Source organism: Micrasema longulum, unplaced genomic scaffold (genome assembly GCF_059751315.1).
Source record: "Micrasema longulum isolate JH-2025_06_02 unplaced genomic scaffold, ASM5975131v1 h1tg000678l, whole genome shotgun sequence".
Classification (NCBI taxonomy): domain Eukaryota; kingdom Metazoa; phylum Arthropoda; class Insecta; order Trichoptera; family Brachycentridae; genus Micrasema; species Micrasema longulum.
This window is the reverse complement of record NW_028277874.1, coordinates 820,771-848,072: the sequence shown is the minus strand read 5'-3', so window position 1 is coordinate 848,072 and position 27,302 is coordinate 820,771. Positions and strand designations below refer to the sequence as shown.

Sequence of the window (27,302 nt, the reverse complement as noted above, 5' to 3'; positions counted from 1 at the left end):
GTAATCCAAGTAAAATCCCGAAATGCTGCACTCATTTTGAATTTAGTTTGAGATAATAGTTAACCCTATATTTGTCCTTCACCCGCTTTTATTCTTCAGTTTGGGGCACAAGCGGCGCGCCGTGTCAATTTTATTTCGGCATAACTTTGTCTTTTTTAAAACATCAAATGAATTTTCAAAATGTTCAAAAGTAAAACCGGAGTGATGAAAAATGTAAAAAAAAAACACCAATGGGGGAATATTTGTAGGAGAATGTATGGGATAATGGGACCTGAACATTTCGGTGTAAAACGCGGTAAATTTTAAAATTAGGGTTGTAAAAACGAGGTTTTACCGTATTTCTTTTGTACCCAACTTTTTCAGAATATTTGCTTTTGAAATTTGTAAATCCATAAATAATATTTTTTTGTTGAAAGGTGATTGATATCAATGTTTAGATATTTTTTTAAAAATAAAAAAATTCTTGTTGTCTATCTTGAAAACTAATACAATATAATGATTTCAGATCTACAAAAACCCCTTTCAACAATAGATGTCTTTTACGTCCAATCATAGAATTTGGAATATGTTTTTATTTTGTTGTTGTAATGTGTATTTGTATGAATGAATCAATAAAATAAATAAATTCATACCTTACTTCCATTATCTATTACAGGGTTTCCCAAACTATTTTCTGTATACTGGTGTTCTGCGGAACCTGAAAAGGTGTTCCGCAAAAAAATTAACATCATCTACCAAAGTCGAAATGGTCTATCTCCACTGATATTTACGACGTCAAGTATCTATTAGGTACAGGGCAAAGATTTTCGATAAGAATTGGATACAGCAATAAAAGTTGTCAAATTTTTGTTGCCGAAGGTGAAGGACTATCGCTCACCATGAGAGATGGGTTTATTATTTTTACCTGACCCGCCGACAAGTCTTGTCAGTTCAACTTGTTTATGCGAAGCGTGATTTCCTAGTCAAGCTGCAAAAGTTAAAATGCAGGAACAGGCTCGGTGCCACAACAGATATAAGAATTCAGCTCACCAATATTGTTCCTGATATTGAAAATATTTGCTATTCAAGAAGTCCAAATCATCATAGTCATTAAGAGTTTTATTTACTCATATCTTTAAGTGACAAGTTAATAATTAGTAAATAAATAATAAATGTTTTGACAACATTTTTGATTTATTACAAATTACCCAAACCAGAAAATAAGCTAACTGTTCTGTTGCTGAAACCCTGTTTTATGATAATCCAACACGCATGCATGGGTATGTATTAGCCAAACGATACATATGGTGAATGTTACGGTGTTTAAAGTGATATCTCAACCCAGCAGATGACAGATCATAAGCTCCGTAAATGCCTAAACTTCCACATTCTAACAGCTTCGTCTCTGTTAAAAAAATATTTAAATAACTCTAGTTATTTATTCTCAAAACTCTGATATTCTGGCTTGGTTAAATAGGTGCGTAGATTTTCAGTCACTGTTATAAATTTGTATCATCTTTTTTGGGTGCTTCTGTATAGGTAGGATTTGTTTCGGCTACTGTTGCAGGAGCCATCTTCGGAGTAAACTAATTAACAAAACTAACCGCCATTAAAACTAAAATAACCATCCAAAAGAAACAATACAAATTGTCACTCAGTTTGTTTCACCACCGAGACGGCAATGCCTTTACATGAGATAGCATCTCCTTTCTGGTCATTCAGTGCCATACTTTGGTCTCTCTATCCGTGCGTGGTGCTGTCTTCGACAAAGTCACGCGCCTCCTCCTGCGAGACACACTCCACGTGGGACACCTTGTTCCGGAACTTAACTCCGTAGAACTTGTGCGCGTGGTCGAGCAGCTCGGGCCGGAAGGTGGTTGTGATGAACTGGGCCGAAGAACTGAGCTCGTGGATCATGTCGGCGATGGCGCGTCTGTGCTGGGCATCTAAAGCCTAACAAAAATGATACAAATTGCCATGATAAATTTTAAAGCTTATTTATACGAGGTATATCCGAAAGCAAGTTAACCCTTAGAACTCCTTCGGCGGGAGTCACCCGTCTGAAACGTAAAAAACGTTAATCAGGGGAATATTTGACTGAGAATGTATGGGAAAAATGGGACCTAAACATTTCGGCGTAAAAAGCGGGAAAACGTAAAATTCTGGAACGTAAAAACGAGGTTTTACTGTATTTTTCTTTAAAAATATGGAATAAAATATATCGAATTTTTACAACTATTGTTCCATGTCATTCAATGTGTAAAAAATGCTCTCCCCTGTCACGTAATATTTTTGACGAGGAAATAAGATGAAATGCAACACTTCTTAGTCAAAAGAGAAAAGTGGATCCAAGCACTGTACAGTGTGCAGTGACTGAAAAAAAGGAAAGGAGAAAAGAAGAAAAAATGTGGTTCTGCTAAACTTGTACACGAAAACCTGGTCTGCAGCCAGGATCGTGTTTTAAAAATTATCACAAGAAGAGAAAAAAATTGAATAGTCATTAAATTACCTAACCTATTAATAAGGCTTTTTGTTTTAAATAAATCTGTTGATAAATAATTTTATCGTTAGAAACGGTTAACGATTCATATAACTTATGGAAATTTTATTGTTTATAAAACCGGATGCAAATAATCTAAAGTGAATACTCGAGCATTATGTTACCTGATCTATTTCATCAAACAGATAGAATGGTGCGGGGTCACACTTTTGAATGGCGAAAATTAACGCTAACGCCACAAGAGACTTCTGTCCACCGGAGAGTTGGTTCATCTCTCTCATCTCCGCATCTCCTCCAGTAAAGGACACCTTGATACCGACTCCGACAAACTGTTCCGCATTGGCGTGCTGTGAAGGAACAAATATACATTACGAATATAGAAACCATTTAACTAAGTATGTACACTCCAATCAAATATTTCATTATGCTTGTTTTTGCATAGGATACAGTTTTCATATAAATCATTAAAATATAAATAAAATATTGGAAACAAAACAACAGAGGGTGTTGTGAACCACCAAAAAATAAATACAAAGTTTACTCACTTCTGGCCTGATTTCCACTCCATCCTCATTAGCCGTCCTCATAATAAGACTGCCTCGACCTTGTGGAACTAATTTCTTGAAAACCTCAGTAAAGTTTTTACTAACTTGTTTGAAAGTCAATTGGATCGCTTCTAACTTTCTGTGCTCGAGTGTATCAATGAGTTCCCTAATTTTCTCACCTCTGAAAAAGTCAATTTTTTACATTTTTATTATTGTGCTACTTCATCATACCTCCGTCTACACCTGATGGTGCATATGGCACTGGATTTGTAAACTAAATGCAGCGTATATCAGTCATCTGTTACATGAAGGTAAGGTGATCAGCCTAACGCTTCAGTAGCTCAATCACAAACAACTATCGACGTGCATTCATTCTTCGCGTAGCAAGGATAAATATTTTTTTATATTAAAATCCAGCATAGTTATACAAATTTAACTTTCCAAATCCGGTGAGAAAATGTCCATTTGAAGATTACAAAAATTACAACTCCATAATTTAAATAAATAAGTGAGATATAACAAGTCTTGTATCGTGTGTAGACTAGTGTGACATCACAGGCACACGAGAGTTAATAAAAGATTTAAATAAACATTTAATGAAATATATCATTTGGCTAGTAATCTCAATATCTTATACATACTATATTTTGCCAACATTGACTTAAGTAATACCTGTTTTTTTTTAGAAAGGAACTGCCTTAGAGCTGTTAATGAATTAAATGGTTGCTTACCCAACATCCAACTCTTCTTTTCTTCTGTACAGTTTTTCTTTTTGTTCAGAAAAACTTAAAAATTGGTCCAACGCTTTTTTGTTTACGTGATTATATTTTTTAAGGTGCTGGTTGGCTTTTTCTAATTCTTTAAATAACTAAATTACAAGAGATAAATAAACAGTTAGTAATTGTCTGATTTATTGATAATGGAGAAATTTAAAGTGCATGAAGAGATTTGATAATATAACTTACATTTTTGAGGGACATTTTTTGGTATTTGTTATGAAGATCGGGGGCGTGTGGTAATGTTCCTAAAGCTGCTATTTTATCTAAAGATTCTTGAATCTTTTCTTGAATTAAAACTTCCTTCGAAGCCATTTTTTCTAGTCCTTTTGAATCCTCTTCCATTTTATCTTGAGCCTCTTTTTCCTAAAAATAAATGGAAGAACAATTATTTTAAATATCAAAAAAACTATTGAGTGAATTATTGTAAAGTATTCTGTGTTATTATTGGTGGTATTTTGAATGCAAAATCGCGTGTAGAAAACACATTTTACATGCGTATTTACGTACTAAATATACGCTAACAGAGCGATCTCTTCGTGCGCAATTCCGTTCAGAATACCAGCCCAGTGAGTTGAAATTTCCAATGGCACCACGAAAATAAAAAAAAATTACTTAATGCTATAAGTGACGTCCTATCTCTGTTGCAATTAATCTCTTTTTATGTTCTCAACTGAGTCACTAAAAGTCAAAATTTGCTATTTATTGAATCTTCTAAGAGCAAAGTTTTCATGTCCCGATGTCCAGAATGTTTAGATTAGTCAATTTGTCGCACAACTGTGAGTTCTTTAGGATACCATTATTTTTTTGACCTTGTTATTACCTTAATTTTCCATTTCTCTAATTCTGTTTTGAGGCTTTTCTCTTTCTTAACAGCGTCTTGCACTTTCTTGTCCATGTCCTCCAGGTCCTTGGTGATGACCTTAATCCGCTTCTCCGCAGCCGCCACATCGGCCTTACTGTTGGACAGCCGGCGCTTGCGATCCTCTACCGAAATCTCCTGCAGAGCCTGCACCAACTCATCTTTACGTCTGAGATGAAAAAATAAACATTAGGTTACTAGACCAAAAAAAGACTAATTAATATGTCCACTTTATTCGATACTAGCGCTAAAAGATCTAGCGAGATCGCCTGTAACCGACAACTTTCTTACCTAGTCAGCTCTCGCATGTCCTAATCGTTACTGTCCATATTTTGTTCTGCACAAGCTTGAATTTAATACAAAAGTGTAAAATATGTGTTAGGGAGGGAGATGACAACACACATAATCTGCATAGTGCCGACGCATACGCAGATAGTTGATTCATAACCTCATTTTGAACAAAATGCAAATAAAAGCAATGGCAGATTTAAAATTCTCATGTGTGGACATATTGCTCATTTACAACACCTGCTAGACTTATTCGATTATATTATTATACCTAATATGTAATACCATGTTTATAAAATATAAAGAAATGTGTACTGTCAGTATTTTTGGTCAGGAGACACCTGCGAACACAATACTAACTACAGTAAAACCGCTGTTTTATGTTTTTCAAGGAAGCAGCAAAAAAGTGTTAAACTGAGGAAAACGCTAAAGTGAGGAAATAAAAAACTGCAGAAAAATTGTCATAATTGGGGATTATTTACTTTACCTTTGATTTCATTAAAGATATTTTGTATTTTTTCAATCAACAATTTTTTTTACAAAATTTAATACGGAATTCTACCAATTGTCTGCATACACAAAATACTACAATGTGTTTTTTTTATTGAATTTAAAAAAAAATATGTTTAAATAATTTCATGTAATAAAATTTTTAATTTGACTGCAATGATTTTTTCCCTAAATATTGGAAAATTTTATTTACATGGTATCACTTTTTTTAGTATGGCACCACAGAATTTCAACTGTCATTTACATCGCAGCAAAACTGTTTCACACTTTTATGAACTGTTTAAACGATCTTCTTTCCATATTATGTTTATAACTTCAAATAATTTAAATTGAAAACATATTACACGTAATTTTATATAATATTCCCAAGGAGTTTTTGTAAATTTCTATAGCCAAATTTTTAAACTTTCTGCATTATAATTTATTGATGTAGACTTTATTCTTCCTAAAAATGTGTCAACTGCACCTCACAATTTAGTAAAATGTCAAAATTAGACACTTAAACAAAATGGCCTATTACACTGCACCTACTTTGAATTTAGTGAGACAATAATTTACACATTTTTTTTACAATAATTTACACAGCTCGGTGTCTTTTGACAGATCGAATGAGTTTTGAAAATTTTCAACGTAAAACTGGGGTTGTGAAAAACGTTAATTGGGGGGATATTTGAATAAGAATGTATGGAACAAAATGATACCTAAACATTTCGGCATAAAAAGTGGGAAAATGTCGAATTGAGGAACGTAAAAACGAGGTTATATTGTATTCATATAATAACCGCATACCCATATACCCACATGCAAAGGCTTGAAATCAATTCAGTGATTATTTAGACCTGTTTTATATTACCCCCGTTAATACTTCCATGTTAACGTATTGTATTGTAGGTGTTTCACTGTAGAGATGTGGAAAGTTCAAACATAGAAAGAATAATGAACGAAACACATTGTGAAAAAGAATCACTTAAAATAGGCCCTGCCTACCACTAATTCATAATTCCCTATCTCTGTTGAGATATAAAAACGGTATCATTAACCTGATAAGATTGTTGGTCAGTAGGTTCTCCAGCTTGTTCTTTGTAGCCTCCAAATTCATCCTGGCACTGAAAGCTTCCTTGTTCTCCTGATTAAGTCTCCTGATGGCATCATTCAACTCGTCGACTTTCCCCTGATCTGCTGTGGACAGCTGCTCCATCAATTCCTAAACATGAGCATTGCATTCACAACTTTTCAAATGAAAAAAAAAGGATTTTTTTAATGTTCATATAAATGTGGATATTTTATCAATTCGGTGTTTTATTTGTTTTTCTATTAAATAACTAATTTACTACAAAGACGAAGAAAAAATCTCCTTTCTTTGTTCAAGGCGGGGATTGAGCGCACAACCTACTGTTTCATTGCACTGCGGTCGCCATCAGGTAAGTCTTCTTTTGTACCCCCTGAAGTTTTTGCCACTCACCATTACTGGTGACCACCAATCAATTGAAATAATTACCTGATGCAGCTCAGATTCTAGGCCTTCTTTAGTGGCCTGCATGGCTTCCAGGCTGGAGCGGCACTGGGCCAAGGACCTCTCCTTGGGACCTCGGAACCTCTCTATAGAGGACAGCTCTTCCTTCATCAGTCGAATATCAGCCTTAACTTTATCAAAGATGTCCCTGTAAAAAGTCAGTTGATAAGCTTATTAAATAACTCGTGTGTTTACCAATTAAAACGCGTTTCTTGTCCTTAGGTTGACATTGGAAGAACATCAATAAATTTTGATACTGGCTTTAAAGGACACGTGGGTGTCTCCACAATGAGGAAGTACAGTGGTTTTTATAAATTTGTAAATAGACTATTAAAGTAAGCCAAAAGTTCTGCTGATTCATGAGTTGATTTACCATAAACCAAAAAATCTGTCACAACTCTCTTATTATTGGTTGATTTGGAAGAACTAGTGACGTCATGCAAAGTAGTTTGTTTTCATTAATTTTTTTTTTTCATACTTCTTCAAGAAACTTCGCCATACATTTCAATGTTGCTCCAAATAAGCAAGTTACCTAATTGTTTTTAATAATGACTAATAAAGATACAGGAGACAAAATCTGAAATAAAGGCTTAAAAGTAAATATGGAAATATTTCACATTAATAGGGCTTTGAAAAATAATGTCCCTTTAATTAATAATAACCTTTCAATATATAGTCTATTACGTGATGTTTCATTATAATGATCACCTTATAGTAATTTCAACCCTGGGCATTATTTGATTTAATTTACACTAAACAATTTTCATTAAAATCGATGAACGTCGGTATCAGCTTCTGCATCAGCATGTTGGTTTTATATTTTAGTATAACTACTATAGTAAAAGTATATAGAGGGATTTACATATTGGTGTAATTAGTGTCCTGACATTTATGCAAATATTTCACACCACCAGAGGTACACTGTGCCATTTTACAGCAGAGCAAAAACAAACTTTTGAAAATTTATTAATGCTCGTTACTTTATGTATATTGACTTTATAATGCCTAATATTTTTTGTGGTATTTGCTCATTTGATATCTCGCTATTTGCATTCATAACTCAAAACAGCCAAACTTAGACTTATGACAGTGTACTTCTGGGGGTCAGATTTCATGATTTGATTATTTTAATATATCACTTATTAATATTGGAAATCTAACTTTTGTAAAAAATTGTAAATTCGCAACTTTTGTGAAAAACTAAAGATGTAATCACTCACTTGGCTTTCCCTTGCTTGGTCTCAGTTTTCTGCATCTCAGAGACGATTGTGTTGATGCTGGCCTCGGTGGCTTGAAGTTCCTGGCGCAAGGTGCCCAGTTCCTTCTCCGACTCGGCTATCTGTTCCATCAGTTCTGATCTTGTCTTCTGCATCTCTAGGCGCGAGCGGGCTTGATTGAAATATCCGCCCGTCAGAGAGCCCTTGGATGATACCTGCACCAATCATAGAACGGATGAGAGAAGAGATTATTCAGCCTTGCCCACAAACATTTGGACATACTTAAACAATGTTAGTTGATTAACTGGTATAAAAAGAAGCATAAAAATTGAAAAGTATTTTCAGGCATTGCCTAGTAGGTGAATAATTCAGGCAGATGGATCTTAGTAGTGGTCAGCGGGTTTGCCTACCACACTAAAGGTCTGGGGCTCGATTCCTGACATGATTGACATGAAATATTTATTTAAAAAGGTGTTTTTACACTATAATATTTTCCAGTCTCTGGACTGGCACCTGAGGCGTAAGACTGATCATCTTACCTTTATGTAACAAAAATGATCAGGGTACGATGTGATTGGTGTACCAATGCAGTGCCCTATGCACCATTAGGTGCAGAAAGGGGATGATGATGAATCTTACCCACATCAAAAAAGGTTTCAGCTCTTTTACTTCACAAAAGTCAACAGATGGAAGAGTTGAGGAAGGGTGGATGTTTAAACACCTCTCTCCTGATATGTTGGCCGTACTCGTTGGCGCTAATTTCAATTTTATTATTATAAGCAAATACTAGCATATTACAACAGAGATGATGAAAATTTAAGAGAAGGTAATTTAGAATAAAATACAAGTAAATATGGGCAGTATGGTGAATGTTACACAGTGTGCAAATCGGCCACTTAAACCAGCCAATGACAGATCATAAGCTCTGAAAATGCCTGGGCTTCCATAATCTCTCTTTAAAAAAAATCCCTCTTCCGTTCCAATAAATTTCAATTGAAACATCTTTAAGTTACAAGAATTCAAATGATCAGCTAAAATCTAATATTGATGATGTGTGACCATTTCAATTTATAATCAGCAAGGCAGTACGGTACAAACCTGATCGCCTTCCAAGGTGACACAATCAAGGTGAAAAGTTTTTCCCAATTCAGTGGCACACTCCAGGTTTCTGCAAATCAGTGTCTTCCCAAATATATACTTCATCGCTTTGGCATACTTATTATCGTATTTAAGCTTATTTACCATGGCAATAGCATTCTGCAAAAAAAAAACATTTTTTTGTAATTGTGGCTAGATTTACGTGGAGAAAAGAATGAAGCTGTTGGAAAAAATAAGGGTACACGGCAAAAATGGACTCATCCACAAATAATTCATTTTGCAGGAGAGCAAACGGCTCAAAATATTCCACTCTCTGAGATCTATCATATGGCATTTAAGATTATTTTTTAAGGTTTCCTAGCCAATTGGCAACTGGTGTAGCTACAGAAAAAATCTTATTTTTATGTCAGAAAGTATTTTAAAGGTGATTAAATAATCACCAATAATTAATACAAAAAGATGAATAAAAATCTTATTTGTGGGAAACTGGATTTATATACATATTTAATAAAACATGTTTTCAATTAATTTAAGATATCTTTTTTACATATAATTACAGAAAAAAAATTACAAAATCTCCTCGTTAAATAAAAAAAAATCCTTCCAAGCAATTTTTGACTGGGTTTTTGCCAGCCGTGACTACATATGTTTTTCCTACAATTTATAAGTCAAGAAGTCAAATTTTATTAGTTTTGAATATTCCATTCCATTGAACCCAATCAGAAGAAAAAATGGCATTGAAATGCTGAAAATGTAACTACGGTTTTTACTGTGTAAATAAGAATACAGAAAATAGGCAACTGGTTCTCTAGGGCACACATTGCAGATGCCTCCCAAAAGCCTCAACCGCAGTTGCCTATAAAGGCATTAAGTTTCCATCATCACAACAGGAATAAGATTAAGAAAACTAAATAGAGGTTAAGTTAATATACATACGTTATCATTAGGGTACGTCATATCCTTGACTTGAAGCCTGTTCAGCGGCATGAACGTAACTTCTCCCGGAAGATTCTGTTTATTCATTTCTTTCAAAATTTTAGTTCCCACAACGTCAGACTCGACAATGTGGTGGAAGAGCCGGTTTCCAGCAGTAACCTAAAAAGATGTTAAGTTTTATACACATTTTTTTAACAGAACGAAGTATTTGCATTTTTATGATTTACCAAAACATTTCAACTTTGAGGGCCACGAGTTTTAAATATCTCTTACGATACTAATAACTATTAAAAAATGGGAATCGAGTTGTGGCAGAGCGTGGTTCGAACCTCGGACCTCTGATCTGTGAATCTGCTACACTAGCCGCGGGACCGAAGCCAGGTTCCAATGAATGCGTAATAATGATGAAACCCTTCAGCACAAATATGAAAATGAAAAAGTGTGTGGTGGCAACTATATAGGTATAGTTGTTTTATTGGACCGAAAAGGTATAATCTGCCACCAGTTAAAATTATTAAGGATGAAAAACCAAAGAATATTAAGGTTAGAGTAAATATGGATGAATTGATAAGCCTCCTGCTTACTCATAGTTTAGTCTACCCTTTTGTTTCACTTAACCTCTGAAAACATAGACTAATTTAATGTGTTTGTGAAGCAAGTTCCCAGAATGGACATCTTTTCACGCCTCTTAGAGCCTACTCCCCTTATATTCATGTTAAATAATAAATTTTTAATATAAATAAATAAATACATACTGCAAGAGATAACATACCTCAACAGCTGTGTATATAGTTTTCTCACAGCTGAAATTTTCAATAACTGGTCCATAGTACGCGACGGCTATTTTAGCCCATTCTCCACCTCTGTCTACAAATGTATCTAGAACTTTCCTTACACTATCCCTTCCATTTAAGATAGGCTGAAAAAGAAAACAGTATATAATCAAGCACACTCAACTCTTGGATTTAATTTTATTACTTAGGCTTGAAAGCAATAAGCAGAAGCAACTTTGTTCATGGTGAGAATATTGGGTAGCCAGAAAAACCTTGGTTCTCCAAAGTGATTCTCAACAAGTTTGAGACAACCTCTACATACATGTAGAATGCGCATCATACACTGCAGCAATGGTTCTCACAAGTTGAGAATCCATGTCCGGGATTCTGCCATGTGGGAATGTCAGCATTTTTTTGGCTACCCAATAAACCATTGTTATGCTGAATTCCTTTCAGACCTCTCCAATATTAACATTCCACTCCCTACCAGTATCCTAACTCTCTTGTCCTCACCCAATAATCTTGTATATAAAATTTTATGTGAACATTTTGTTATAAATTGACGGAATTAAGTTGTAATGTGTTGTAGATAGTGTAATATAAGTTATTAAGATACTAACTGTATATATGATATACTAACATAAACATGTGTAAATATGCTAAACAACAACAAAAAAACACTACACAGTCTAGAACAACCCAATAAAACCACAAAAAAAGAAGAAGATAAAACAATAAACAGAGACAAGAATAAGGAGTTTGTAAAACACACCTTTCCTGCCATAGATCTCAGGGCTTGGTCCGCCTTAGCGAGGTCTTCTTTGAGTGAAGACAAGTTTTGGGTCATGGTTGTTTCCTTTCGCCATAATTCGCTGAAGAAAATATAACACATCAAAACAACATAATTTTAAAGGCAATTTTCAATTCAGAAATGTGGTCCACAATTTTTGTTTCTTTTTTAATAGACATATACTTACTTCCTCGTGCTCTGTGACTGATCCTTGGTTTTCTTACATTCGTAGTACTGCCGATTGTGTTCATTGATTGCCTCTCTTTGTCTCTCCATATCAGCGCCGGTCTCGGACAATTTTTGCTCCAATTCGGTCAATTTTAACCCATCTCTTTTCAAATCCTCTTTGAGCTTTACTTCGTGATCTTTTTTGTCTTTAATTTGTTTATTTAGGGATCTAAAATAAAAGTTTTTTAGTAGGATTAGAGTGATTAAATAAAAACAGACTAATAAAGTGTGTAATATGTTAGAAAACTAAATTTTCTTTTCTTTTCAATGTGTTATTAATTTGTTCTTAAAGATTAAAACTTTAAAAACGTTAGTTACTTTAATTCTTTTTCGATCCACTTATCCCTATCTCCTTTGGAGGTGAACTGACTGCCGCGACCTTGCTTGGCGTACAGTTCCTGCCGACGTTGCTCGTTGAGGGCCAGAGTCCGAGTGCACTCTTCCTCCCTCTTCTTCATCTCCTCGTACTTGGGCTTCAGGGCCTCCAGTTCTCTCTCCTTCTCCGATATAGTGAGGCGCAACCGCTCCAGCTCTTGCTCAGCCCTTTCCTAAATCATTAAGAAAGGGTTAAGAAAGACAAATCAAGTATTATATTATTAGCATTACCAAGGTAACAATACAATTACCGAAGAAATAAATCGCACTCCATAAAGTACACTGTGGTATATCTAAATCGTCCATTTTGCAGGAGGGCAAAAACAAACTTTTTTAAATTTATGAATGTTCATAACTTAATATATATTGACATTACAATGTCCAATATTTTTGTGTTATTTAAAGAAATATTTGCGTTTTTACGATTTACCCATGTATTCAATTTTAATGATCATTTTCAACGAGTTGTAAATAAGTCACTATTAGAAAATGGAAATCAAGTTGGGGTAGAGTGGGATTCGGACCTTTGAGCCGAGAGTCCGAGACACTAGCCACGGGACCACAGCCCAATCCAAATTTGGCTCATTTGACAATCATTTGAAAATCTCATTTGATTGTTAAAATATGAGAAGAACAGTGTAGCATCGTATTTATTGCAGTGTTCTTATTTAAATGTTAGTCAATTGATTTCACAGAATACTAAAGTTTGTTGTGTCTTGCAAAAAAAAGTTTAGAGATCCGTGAGTGTTCATCAAAAAGAGAAAAATATGTGGTCAAACTGCATTCTTAACTCAAAACAGCCAAATTTAAACAACACAAGAGTATACTTCTGGGCTGGTATTCTAAACGCTCTCATGGCCATATTATCTTGTGTATTTACATACAAAATACACGAGAAAAACTGTTTCTCGTGCCACGAGGGTGGTTCAGAATAGCACCCCTGGGGATGTGAACTAAAGATTTAAAAAAACATTAATTTAATTATATAATAAAGGCAATTTAATTCTACTATTCGTTATTGTAATTCCCTACAAAGCTCTTTTACTTACTTGGTGTATAATATCCTATGGTTTCTGGTATAAGTTGGTAACTATGTTTTACTAGTTGTGAGATATTGCACTTTTAAAGTTAAAAGCTCATCCCGAATCAAAAATTCAAATAAAACTACAAGCTGAATATTATAAAATATTTCATTTTGTATATCTAAAGTACAGAATATTTTTATTTGCTTTTTGATTAAATACTATCTGATGCCATTTATGAAGACATGTCATTTTTCGAAAATTTGTAGTTTTCAACTTGTGCCAGAAACCTGATGATATTAGTAAAGTATCCTCTTTACGCGGTACTGTGTAAAACGTATCACCCATGTAAAGAGGTTCCAGTGTATTGCAAAAAAAAATATTTGGCGTTCGTTCTCCTGGATCCAAGAATTTACCTTTGACTTGTTGTCTCCGTCCACGTCGTCCGTGAGGTCCTTGATGGTGAGGTCCAGCTTGGTCTTCTCGCGCAGCAGCTGCTGGTGCTCGGTGGATAGCAGGTCACGCGTGTCCTTGGCCCCGCCCAGCTCCTTCCGCGCGTCTTTCAGACGCCGCCCTGCCTCTCGCACACGCTCCCCCGCCTCGCGCACCTGCTCCATGTACTGCTGCTGCTCGCGGCTGCTCGAACTGCGCAGACGCTCCAGCTAGAAGCGGAGAAGTAGATTGTTAATGTGAAGACATAGATGTTTCAACATCAACATATTAATACACGTTGTAGACATGCCTTACAGAGTAAAATACAGTCAAACTCGGTTATAATAATCACGGAAATAGTGAGGTCTGGGGTGTAATGAGGACTGTAATAAGGAAAACTAATTGTTTAAAAACATGATTTTCGAGATAAGAACCTAAGTAATAAAATCTAAATGAGCGGTTAACTTTGGAGCGACGCGGCTGGGCCTCGGAATGAGGAAGTTCAGTGGTTTTTTTTAAATTTTTCTTTGTTAAAAGACTGTTAAACTAAGTCAATTTTTTTTTTTTTAATTTTTATATATCGTATTATCGGCGCTACGATTTTTCAAAGTTTTGTATTTCTGAAATAACTCCGCGTGTAACGTCAGAGGTTCATTTCCGCTTATTCTCATTCAGTTCTTCCCATTGGTCCAGAAGCGACAAGCAGACCGGAAATCTTCCATAGCTCTCAGATCATAGGTTGATTCACATGAACCAGTGACGTCATTTAAAGTAGTGCGTTTTTATCAAAATATTTTTTAATATTTTTTCTGTACATTTATAAGAAACTTTGTTTTACAATTTAATGCTCTAATTTTTACCCCGCGTAAGAAAACATTTTTTGTATCCAATTTCCCGTAGGGCTGAAGTTCCTCATTGGATTACGTTTATGATGTGTCCAAGTCCCTAATTGGTGTTTTCACTGACAACATTGAAAAAATATTGCACATATTTTGTTTATTTCATTATTTTTTTCTCATAAAAACAAAACACAAAATAAAATTTACACAATGGTTGAAATTGCCTAAAAAAAATTTTCCCGCAATTACAACGCTTTTTCGCACAGTTTCCGAGGAGACATCTACGAGAGTGACAGAAAAAATATACTCAAATACCAATTCATCAAACCGCTGAATTACACATCCATACTGTTCAACTCATCTCTGTTTTTTATAATTATTTTCTTAATAATATTTTATTAGTGGAACCACTTCGAGAAATACAAAAAAGTTTTCAACTTTTTTTTTTTTAATCATTATTTTTTTTTTTAATTTGTTTATTTTTCCATACACATATTATGAAAACAATTTGTTAGTTACGAACCTCTTCAAGTTTTTTCTTATTTTCTTTGAGTTCCGTCTCGTGAATGATGAATTCTAAAACTCTCCGAGAGCGATCCCAGCGTTGATATTCCTTCAGTTCCTCTTTCTCTTCTTCCAATGTCTTCAGACGCTCCTCAATCGTGCGTAAAAATTCGTTGATTTTCTCAACCTGTAAAAATGTACAAAAATACAAATGGGCAAAATAATAGCTCAGAATAATAATTCTCTAGAGAAGCTTTTAAGCTCCATTGCACAGAACAAAAGCGTTCCAAATTTTTGGTTTGGTTTTAGTTAGGATTTTAGTTTAACAACAAACATGTAATGAACAGTTTCGGTTAGTGCGGCCAGTTGTTTTGGTGTAATCTGTGGCTAACTTTGTGGTCAATAATCATAACATGGTTTTCTCCATATGGGTGACTCTATTAGGTTTTAACTCTAATGTTAATAGAGACAGAAACTCTATTAGGTTTATTTTTTCGACTTGAGGTGTTTAATTTTGTTTCAAAATCAATAGAAATATATTCATATTTTGAATATGACAAGCTACTTATTTAAGCCGGCCAATTTTTCCCCACGAAAATTGGATTTACTGAGATAAAATCCACATCTACCATTCTTGAAGTCCCGGGTTCAATTCCTAACAGGGTAGATGCAAAATACTGATTTTAAAGGTAGTTTAAACTGCAAGATTTAATTGTTCCTGGACTGACCAGAAGCGTGAGACTGATCACCTTACCTTCACGAAACAGATCACGGAAATACGCTGCATTTGGTTTACCAATGCACTGGCGGGCGCGGGAAGAGGAATGATGATGAATTTGGTAAATTAAATATACCTTTCCGACTGTTTCTCGCAAAATGACTACGGACTCTTCCCTCCTTTCATCGTAAACTCTAGTTCCTGCTACTTCCCTGAGAAGTTTTAGTCTTTGAGAGTCGGGAGCTGTCGCCATTTGATTAATCTGCAAACATTAATATTTTCATTACATGTTCCATAATATCAATTCTTGGTGGAATTCCATTGCAGTCTAGACAGAAAATGTAAGAAGTAAAAAGTGATTATGTAGGCAGAACGGTGAATGGTGTTTGAAGTGGCCACTTAACCAGACAATGTCAGGTCATAAACCCTGTAAATGCACAGACTATGCTTCATAAGTTATTCATCTCTACTAAAAAACAAACATAACCAAAAAGACCATTGATTGACTAGATTGAACGCCACATCATTCTGTCTTTGCATAAAGAACTCGCTTCCCCTACATTCATACATCTTCTCATACACAATGATTATTCTGACATTTGACATGTCCATCTTTGAGTATTTGTTGAATTTGGTCATACCATGTCTTTCTCAGTATTCCTCGTTTCCTGCATCCATCAATATTCGCAAAGCAAATCCTTTTAGCCGTTCTTTTGCCGTCCATTCACCCTAATGCCCAAAATAACGCAGCACTCCTTTCTCAATAATACTTGAAGTATATTGTAACATGTTTAATTCAGGCAAGTACCGTAAACTAAATAAAAAAGCCATTTTTTGCACATATGGCGATGCTACTGCCACCTAGCGAGAGAATCGAAAAGCTAGATGGTGTGCTTGACCATTTTGTCAAAAATTCTGAACGAAGAACAGAAACTATACGAAAAATATAGTTCCGTACAATTTCTGTTTGTCTTCCCACAAACTTTTTTGACAAATGGTTGATGCACGCTGTCTAGCTTTTCGATTCACTCGCTAGGTAGCAGTAGCATTGCCATACGTCGAAAAAGTGGCTGTTTAATTTAGTTTATGGTACTTGCCTGAATTGAATATGTTACAGCATTGCTATAACTAAGTAAATGTTTTATAGAAGTAAATTATAAATATGATGTACCTTTCCCTGCTTGACTATGTAGTAAGGATTAGAATTGGATAATCCCGCACTTTCCAGTAAGTTAAGTACTTCAGTTCTGGGGACCACTTTCTTGTTCAAGAAGAATTGATCCTTTTTGGAACCAATCACACGACGCAGGTATATTTCATCTCGATCAATCTAAAATGAATGATTTATTAATTACAACAGTACGTGCAATCGATAAAAGAGTAAAGTATCCCAAACTCCATAATACCGAAAGCCCTCTGTATTGAGTTGGGATGAAACATATTGAAAAGTGGAAGCATACATATCGACACTGGAAAGAAAGGGTTACCAAGCAACATGTAACAACTTTACAGAAGAGTCAATTAAAGTTTTTTTTTTTTAATTAATAAAGAATCTTAATCTTATCTTAAGAAGTTGGTACGCCGCCTAAACACAAAACATCCTAATGAAAAAAATAAACCCGTGGAATTTTTTGAGCGAAAATTAAAAGCTCTTGAACGTCGAAAAACTGCTATAGGACAAATATCCAACCTGAATGAGAAAGCGTTGCTCGCTAGTTATCGAGTATCTTTTCGTGTGGCTAAAGCAGGGAAATCTCACACTATTGCTGAAAATTTGATTTTACCAGCGGCTTTAGATATAGCAGATTATGTTTGGCAAGCAAGAGGTCGAAAAGCTCAAAAGTATACCTCTCTCTGACAATACCATTCAACGCAGAATAAGCAATATGGCGGCTGATGTTCGTGATCAAGTCATAGAAAAAATAATGAAAAGATTAGCCAGTAACCAAGCCAGTGCGCGCATGACCGCGCAGATGAATAGATGTGTGTGGGGAGACCGCTGCCATATTAAAAAATTTATAAGGTGGCGATTTTAAAACTCCACAGTTTATCACGGCTATTGACAACATTATTACTGTATTTGTTTATAGTAACATATATGTTAAGGTATTATGACAGATAATTAATTTATCAAGTATTTTATAAACATTGATTTAATGGGTAAATTTAGGGGAAGCGATGGTTCCATGCGTTATATGGACGGACCGCCCATGGTGTGCACCATAATAACCAAATGTCTCGCAGCAGTCTCCTGCAATGGTCTTTTCCCCTGGACAAAATCCAATTTGGAATGATAGTCTAAATAATAAAATCCAAATTAATAAACAATAATAATATAAAATTGCTGTTTATATGTATTAGAAAAAATTCTACCTACATCAGATTTTTTTTTAAATACGAAGGGTAAAAAACATTTTTTTTTCACATAAATAGACATATTTTTTTTAATTTTTCAAGCCAGTTTGCTTGGAATTCGCGTGTACAGTATCTATAATGAAGAAGTTCAGTGCTACGGGAAATTGGATACAAAAATGTTTTCTTATGCGAGGTAAAAATTAGAGCATTTTATTGTATTGCAAAGTTTCTCAAAAACATATGAAAAATTTACTATTTTAAAGGAATAAATAAAATTACTTTGTTTTATGAACCACTTATTTATTATCACAACTGACTAGTTTCGGCAACTGACGTTGCCCTCTTCAGGGTTATATAATGACTAAATATACATACGTGAAAGAAGCAGTGAACAGTGGGTGACGAAAAGGATAGAGTAAACACAATTACCCCCTCCTCTAACCTTTTCGATTATAAAACCCTGAAGAGGGCAACGTGAGTTGCCGAAACTAGTCGGTTGTGATAATAAATAAGGAGTTCATAAAATAAAGTAATTTTTTTTATTCCTTTAAAATATAACAATGAACTACAAAGTTAGTGCTACAAATGTCCAAAATAAAAATTTACTACTTTAAACAACGTCACTAGTTCTCCGAAATCAACCAATGATAGTATTGTGATAGATTTTCAGTTACCGGGAAGCCAACTCACCAAAGAAAACGGGTAATGTCACACACAGAGTAATTACAAAACTTTAAAAAATCATAGCGCTGATACATAAAGGCATATTTTTTTTTAATTGGCTTAGTTTAATAGTCTTTTAACAAATAAATATTTAAAAAAACACTGAACTTTTTCATCCTAAAAAGATTGGTATATTATGCTCATGATGGAAAATTGTGGGCATTTGATGAATTTCGTGATTATTTATAGCAGAAATGGGGTACATTTTATCGTATAAAAAAGCACATAAAGAGAATAGCTTTGACAACTGTTTAGGAACAATCTTAAAAGAGAATGTTTCCTCAAAAATGGTAAATATTAATAAGCTTTAGAGACGATTAATAAAACTTAGATGGTCACATTTGCAAGCAGACATCATTTCAACTCACTGGGACTCTGTTGTCAGAGTTGTCGAAGATGATTTCCACATAAGCCGTGATTACCCGGGGTCCTGTGCCCTCGTGAAGAAGGGCCAGTCTCTGTTCCGGCCGAAGGTGAGAAAACTCATCGCTAAGCACGAACTGTATAGCTGCAAATTAACAATAAAGATTGCAAATGATCTGTCAATGGAAACTAACCAAATCTAAAAGCACAACATTGCGCAAATCCATACCATAAAAGAAGTTACTCTTCCCGGAGCCGTTCCTCCCGACGACAACATTGTGACGCCTGTCGAATGGATCGACGACTATTTGCTCCCTGTAACTTTTAAACCCTTGAATTATCACCTAAAACAGCAAAACAAATCTTAATTTCACATTCTCATCTAAATACTGACAACTATGCAGAAATAATTCTAAAATTACTCGACCTGTTTTATGTGCATTGTAGAAATTTACTATCTAGCAACGAATTGCTTCGTGTCAAACTATTAATTCAACATTTAACCGATAAATTTCACTAAATTTGACAACCCGTATAGCAATCCGCAACAAAACATACAAGATACAAAATGGCGGAGCGGCGGGCTCTGGCGAATACCATAAACAAATTGGCGGCAAACAATAAACATTTATTATTTCAGCGGTTTTTTACTTTTATTGAGGTCTTTTTACAAAAAACTATCTAGGAATTGAAATTGAGACCTCACAGATGCTAAGCAAACACATCGACCACTAATTACAACCCCAATAAAAATTATCGTTTCCTTTTTTTTTTCAAAAAAAATATAAATGAAATACGAAATAACTCATTTGACAGAAATTATATTTATAAAACTTTCCTGTGCAATATTAATATCAATACATTTTTGTATAGTCATTTACTTTTGTTATATGTGATTCTTCTAAAGTGTAACTGGTACAAAAAAAAACACTTTTATTTTTAAAAACATGGAACCTGATACGAGCTATACATACCTGTCTAAAATATTCACGCATTAAAACATTTTTTTCCCGTAAAACAAGCAGACATTTCTTTATTCACCGTAGAATCAACCTTTGGTTGTATTTGGCGATGGCTCGCGTACACAGTGGCGGTCGCGCGATCGGGCGTCGGGCAGTGCGCCGCGAGGGTCTTATAATGAGCACACTTTAAAATAAAGGTCAGTTCGCTCAAGGCAGTTGTATCGTGTTTTACTCTTCGCCTCCTCACCCTCCGCTTCCCGCTGAACTTCGTGCTTCGCTGCTGGCTTTCGCCGTGACTGCCCTGACTGCGCTCGCATCTTTACACCAACAGGACCCATTGGAAAGCCCTTTTCAGGGCTACTGAGGTTGACTTAGCAGTCAGTGCTTTCTCGGTGCGCCGAGCTCAGGCCCCCCATTTACGCCAGGTGGGCTGATTGAGTGGAACCAGGGAGACGAAGCCGCCACCCCCTCTGTAACGGGTCGGTTATAAGATTTATGTTTCCTTTATTTTCTTTAGGGCTTTAAATTCATTTAGTTCTTATCTTAATTGCATTATCATGACGGGGAAAAAAATGGAAAATGCATGGCAAAATAAATTTCTACACCACATATCCAATAAGGCACTAAGAAAACGCGATCTTGTAATTCAGATTAAAGTTTTCGTTCGCCGGATGTTCCCGCTTTCTCTTAGTTAGCGGAGAGACGGACAGCTTCCGTCTATTCATACGCGCGAACGCGGAACTTGATTTTTACAGCCTCCGAGATAATTCCTTTTCCCTATTTCATGTTTTTTTTATTAAGGGATAGGCATTAATTTCATATTTTCTTTTGCTTTTTTCCCCTTTTTTATGTGTTGGAGTGCGTGATCATAAATAATACCGAACGGCACTGAACGCTATCTTGGACAAGAATGACAACATGTCAAAGAATACGTCATTTGTCATTCGATTTCTATGGTCTCTCTTGACTGCGATTCGCAATATTCGCAGATGTGAATCTTGCATATATCCCCAGATCTTTTATTTTTAATATTTAGCATTGTACATTAAATCAGAAATATGGATCTAAATATTTTACTCGCAGTTATCACTTTGATTTTGCTTATTGGAATGGGTTTAGTATTGTTGAAATACCCATTTACCGTTAAACCAGGTAATTAAGCTGATTCAAACAGAAACAAAAAAATAACTTCTACATATGTTTTATGTTTGTAATGATGAATCAAATTTTGTAGCTGAAAACAGGAAAGCAGAGGCTGTGGCACCTCAAGCTGGCGGAAGATTACAGGCAGCCAGGAATCAGAGGGCTCGCATGAGAGCGAATGGTGAGTTGACATTTCATTTTGACTGACTTAAATGGAAGAATGAAAAAGTAGATATCTGTAAACTTGTATTTCTAATTCTTCATGCCTCGCTTTTGTCATTGTTATACTTGTAATCCGTTTTTTCCACCAAAAGTTAACTCTAGTATTGGTTACCATGTGTTGTAGGAGATAATATTTTTGAAAAGGGAATAGGGAAGTCTTGGCATCTACAGGATCAGACTTACGACCCGTCAGTGGTTGGCTTAAATGATCACTTTACACACTGAGCATCATTTACTGTTCTGCCTATGTTCGACCATCAATATTTCCTGAATTGTTCCATCTGTTTGTATTTTTATTTATTTATTTATTTTTGCACTACAACAGGCCAGGAGGCCCAATTACAGTGGTGAATTACATCACAGAACACCCAGGCTTGAGAAAAATCACATTTCAATTTTTGTGTTCTCATCGGGAATCGAACCTGGAACCTTTCGTGTGTGAGTCAAGCGTCTTGACCACAACACCACAGAGGCCGCCAAATTATTTTTTTTATTTGCCAAAGCACACTTTTATACACACCTATAAAAATAATTATAAGAAAATACCTTTGAAAAAAACCTAATTCGGTAGATATGTATTTTTTAAAATTCAAAAAGAACATTTATCAAATAAAAGAAAATAATAAAAGCAAACAAACAATCATGCCGTTTCGCCTAAGGAGTAGGCAGACCTCATCGTCAGGAATTTAACTAACTTATAATTACACGCATTGCTATTTATATAATAAAATATTGTTTCATACAAATGTAAAATGTAAAAAAAAATTCATGTAAAATGTCATACCACAAAGTGAAAAATGTTTTTGATAACAATAATATATTATTATTGTTCCTATTTTTTATCTTTTATATTTATGATCTCCACATCTTACAGCGGCTCGGCAGCGCCAAGATGCTTTACCTGAAGAGAATCAGCCCGCTGAAGATGACCACCACGAAGAAGAAGATGAAGTGGATATATTTGCAGCCGACGCGAAGATGGGGGCCAAGAAACGTGCAAAGCTTGAAGCCAAGGCAGAGAGGAAGATTGCTCGGGAAGCGGAGGAACAAATGCGAGAAGAAAGAAAAGCTAAAGAAGCTATCAAAGAAGAAGAAAGAAAGAAACAAGCAGAATTAGAAAAGGTAAAAGTCCATTAAACATTTTATTTATTCTGTGTTAATATTGTGTTCAAATTAAGTGCCTACCTATCCTAACAATATTCCTATATATTTTTAAAAAAAGAACATTTTCTGGATAAATTACATATTGTCCCTGTAATTTGAATAGAATGTAAGTAATTTTTTTCTTTATTTGATATTATGATTGAATATTTCTATTGCCAATGTACAAATAACATGATGTACAAAAAGTAAAATATATTTTTTTTTAATTTTCACTGTACAAAATAGCATCTATCTTTGTCATTTGAATGAATAAATTGTTGACAGAAAAAAGATAAAACGCGTTTTTCAAATAACGCGTATCTCAAAAAAGATTTATATTCCTTGGTATGCATCGTAAAGCAGTAGATGGTCAATAGTACAGTAGTTCAGTAGTTTACTTTTGTGTACCTTAATATTTGGTTTAATAAAACAACTAAAGTTTAACAATGTTTGAGTATGTCCAAATGCTTGCAGACTGGCTGGATTTTCTCCCTAGGGAGTTGTTCATATTTAAATTTATTTCAACAGAGAGGGAAAACGTTTTTGAGAAGGGAATTTCAACTACCTGGTAAAAGGAGAAGTATAAAAATTGGAAAATTGTTTTCAGGCGTTGCCTAGTAGGTGATTTGGTTCAGCCGGATGAATCTCACCAACATCATAAAGGTTTCAGCTCCTTTACTTCACAAAAGTCAACAGATGGGAGAGTTGAGGAAATGTGGATGTTCAAACATGGGCAGAATGGTGAATGTTGCATAGTGTGTAAAGTGGCCACTTAAACCAGCCAATGACAGGTCATAAGCCCTGTAAATGCCTAGACTTCCATATCCCTTCTCAAAAACGTTTTCCCTCTCTGTTGAAATAAATTTAAACTAAAGTTTAGTTTAAAATTACTGATCGATGATGTTTTTATTTTCTCCTGTAAAGTTATCATTTAGTGATCTATGTTGTTTTCAAACTAAGGCGACGGTTTGTTTATTTTAATCTTAGAAGTACATGTTATATTAAACATACCTTAAAAAAATCATGTTTTTCAAAATTTCCATAACTGACTTCTCTCACTAAACGAAGAACTATTTCTGACATGAGCTTCCTATTCAAAATCTTGAATAATATAATTAAAATGACTTATCTCTTGGAAAACATACATCTAAACTTCCCTACCAGATCCACCAGCCACGTTTGACTTTTTTACAATCCTGCACCATCCGATAACTTCGCTCAAAATTCCTTCATTAATCGTAGCGGCACAAAATATAACAAGAGTTGTTCCTCCCTTGATGTATTTGAGTCTAAACATTCTAATTTAAAAAATAAATGATTAGAACTACTCTAATTAAATAAGTATCACTGTCACATTATTCTCTTTCTTTATAGGCATTTTTATGGGTTAACTCGTCAACAGAATCCCCTCTTCTTCCTATATTATCCTAATCATAATCTTTCCTTATCCTTTACATCCCTCCTGACGTCTCGGGAACGTACATAATTATTCTTTTGTAATTCTTTTATATATACATATATTTTTTGTTATTAGTATTTTTACAAGTGTCAATTAGTTGTGAAAAACTTGAATTGTAATTATACAGTACTATTGTTACATAATTGTTTATAAATCTTCTGTTGTTTTTCCAAATAAATAAAAATAAAATTTTAAATAGCAGAGTGATATTAAAATTAATTTAATATAGGTATATTAAAAATATTTTAAAAAATCAGCTACATTCCATTATTCTCTCTTAATCTTTTGACAGTGAAACTAAAAATATTTTTACTATAACAAAAATGCAGTCCACCGAGAAATGTCAATAAAAAAATCAATGGACATATTTGTTTTAAAACAGGTAGTGTTTTTTCTGTTGCATTGTTTCAATGTAATTTTGCACATGTTTATTTTCTCTAGGCAGAAGAGTTAAAACTCGAAGAAGAAGAACGGAAAGAGATTGAAGAAAGAGAGCGAAAGGAACAAGAAGAGTACTTGCAGATGAAGGCAGCTTTCTCTGTGGAAGGTGAAGGTTTTGAAGAAGAAGGAGATGATAATAATGAAAAGAATTTGCTGCAAGAATTCATTCAGTATGTGAAGGTAATTATCGTACATTTTATTTGGCTTTAAATATTTTTACGTGATGTATATATTAAAATAATTTTGATGATTTTAAGAAAACACATTATCCTAAAATATAAGTAACTAGCGGACCCGACAGACGTTGTCCTGCCCGAACGTTGGCAAAAGACTTTTCATTGATAAGTAGGTACCTAGGTGCATGTTTGTGATTAAATTCCAAAACTAAAAATGGTATATATTCAAATATTGAATTCAAGAGGTACCTAGGTACTTATTTATGGTTGAATTCCAAAACATTTTATTTTTTTCAAATATGGCATTCTTTTTGCAAACGTCAAACTCCGGTCTTTTCAACAACTAAGGGGTGTAGTAATGTAGGAATACGATTTTTAAAAATATATTGAATATAAAATTATTTAAGTATTACCAAAAATCCAGTAAAAAGAAATAAATGGGTAGAAATTATAAGGAATTTAAGGAAAGAATCTGATTGAGATCCACAAAAAACAAATGCTGTTTGTAAACATTCAAAAACAATCATTTTTTATGCACAAAAAACCAACATCTTTCCATTTTTTTGTGAATGCATTCTCCTCGAACGCAACCCTGGTACATCGATGAATAAAACATTTATGCTCCTTACTTCTTTTTTAATATCTAAGAACACGTACAGCACAAAGATCTATATTTCTCCGAAAACCGCACATAAATCGGTTAAGCCGTTAAGAAGAAGTTCAGTCTCATCACACGTACAGAGAAATTATATATATATAAAGATGATCAAGATAGATAAGCTCACGAGTAGCTGGTTCAAAATGGTCATTTAAGTTTCCTTAATAACAAATAATTAGAAATATTTCAAAGCATCCCAAAACATGTATAAAATAGCTGCAAAAATGAGCAAATCACACATGTGAAATGAGTATTATTGGTATGAGTTTGGGGAATCGAGGTCTTATGAGGTATATCGAAGCATAACATTGTTTTCTTCCATCACCTCTAATTGGAAGAGCAGCTCCCTGCATTCACAAGCATAAATGCTACACACATGTTATAATAAAACTAGATAATTTTTTAAAGTTATTTTTATAGCTTACGTATTGTAGTCATTTTTGTTCCGATTCGTTTGAAACCTAACCAATGTGTTAGTAGTTTACTTAAGATAATTATTTATGTTGAAATGCCGTATGAATTTACTATCGTGTCTATCGTTTATTTATTATTTCAGGCGAACAAAGTAGTTGTAATCGAAGATTTAGCGGGACATTTCAAGTTGAAGACACAAGCAGCTATCGACAGGATAACAATTCTTCAGACGGAAGGGCACCTCACGGGAGTTGTGGATGACAGAGGAAAATTTATCTACATATCGCAGGAAGAGTTAGAAAATGTTGCCAAGTTCATTAAACAGAGGGGAAGAGTCTCCATTACCGACTTAGTCGAAAGCAGTAACCAACTAATCAACTTAGTACCTGTGCCATTACAAAGCTAAATATGTAATTTATTTATTTTTATTTAATAGCTTTTATGTATATATTTAAAAAATTAAATAAATGTTATTAAAATTAAATATCTTTTGTTTTAACGTAGCAACAACCTCACATTATATAGTAAAGTTATGTTGATTAAAATATTATAAAATTGCCACTTGCGGTTTATAAAATTTTGCTAATTATAAAAATATTTGTGTAATTTGTAAATATGTTCATATCATCGTTGCGTCTTGAAAACCGGCTATGTGAATTAGTTTTACTAAATACGTTTTTTACTTTAAAAAATTGCAAAAAAACATTTTTAACCACAATTAAAATGATAACCTACTAAAATTAAGTATTCACTTTAAAAAAAATCAATGCTCTCAGACATTTCCATTAAAATCTGCTATGTTTTTTGTTTCTATAAACAAAATTGTTTTTATTTAAAAAATATGTATTTAGAAGGGACACGTCAATTTTAAACAATACTAAAAGTTTAAAAACAATATTAAAGCAGCCAACAGATTTTATTATAGGTCATAAATATATATTATATCATATCATCGAGAGACGTGTTTTTTTTTCCACAGTAAAGATGTTGATGTTTCCATATTTTTCCATTTGAACACATACTATAGAGCAAACACAATTGTCATTAAATGTTTATTTTATATTAAAGAAAATTGTACATAGGTTTGAGTTCAGTAATTCGGTAAAACAGCAATAATCTAATTAAATCACAAAACTAATTATTAACACAGTTTGACATTCGCAAGGTTTACAGGTTGAGAATCAGCGGGATTCTGTTTACACTTGACGGATGAGATTTATGACATGCCCTGGACTTCGACAAAGGGACAAACATCTGGTGTCAAGATTATGCTCGGGCACTGGCTTCATAGGAATGGTTGATAAAACTACCTAGCAAGTTAAATACGGAAGGGCTCAA

General features: G+C 34.2%; 2 protein-coding genes across 2 annotated transcripts; one reads left to right on the top strand and one right to left on the bottom strand.

Moving 5' to 3' along the window:
• Positions 1-568: 568 nt before the first annotated feature.
• Positions 569-19,950, bottom strand: SMC3 (structural maintenance of chromosomes 3). The gene is made up of 22 exons (XM_088229569.1): positions 19,774-19,950; positions 19,576-19,690; positions 19,352-19,491; positions 17,077-17,235; positions 16,042-16,167; positions 15,207-15,374; positions 13,829-14,074; positions 12,334-12,563; positions 11,975-12,184; positions 11,770-11,869; positions 10,997-11,143; positions 10,225-10,383; positions 9,289-9,447; positions 8,194-8,405; positions 6,959-7,121; positions 6,501-6,664; positions 4,624-4,831; positions 3,990-4,166; positions 3,756-3,892; positions 3,025-3,205; positions 2,644-2,826; positions 569-1,932 (listed from the first exon to the last, which is right to left on the bottom strand). The coding sequence occupies exons 1-22, from the start codon at positions 19,786-19,788 to the stop codon at positions 1,720-1,722; spliced, it is 3,612 nt and encodes a 1,203-aa protein (XP_088085695.1). The 5' UTR covers positions 19,789-19,950; the 3' UTR covers positions 569-1,719.
• A 1,081-nt stretch (positions 19,951-21,031) lies between these two features.
• On the top strand, positions 21,032-26,448 carry Ddrgk1 (DDRGK domain containing 1). The gene is made up of 5 exons (XM_088229568.1): positions 21,032-21,460; positions 21,543-21,632; positions 22,548-22,795; positions 24,717-24,896; positions 26,107-26,448. The coding sequence occupies exons 1-5, from the start codon at positions 21,367-21,369 to the stop codon at positions 26,368-26,370; spliced, it is 876 nt and encodes a 291-aa protein (XP_088085694.1). The 5' UTR covers positions 21,032-21,366; the 3' UTR covers positions 26,371-26,448.
• Positions 26,449-27,302: the final 854 nt, after the last annotated feature.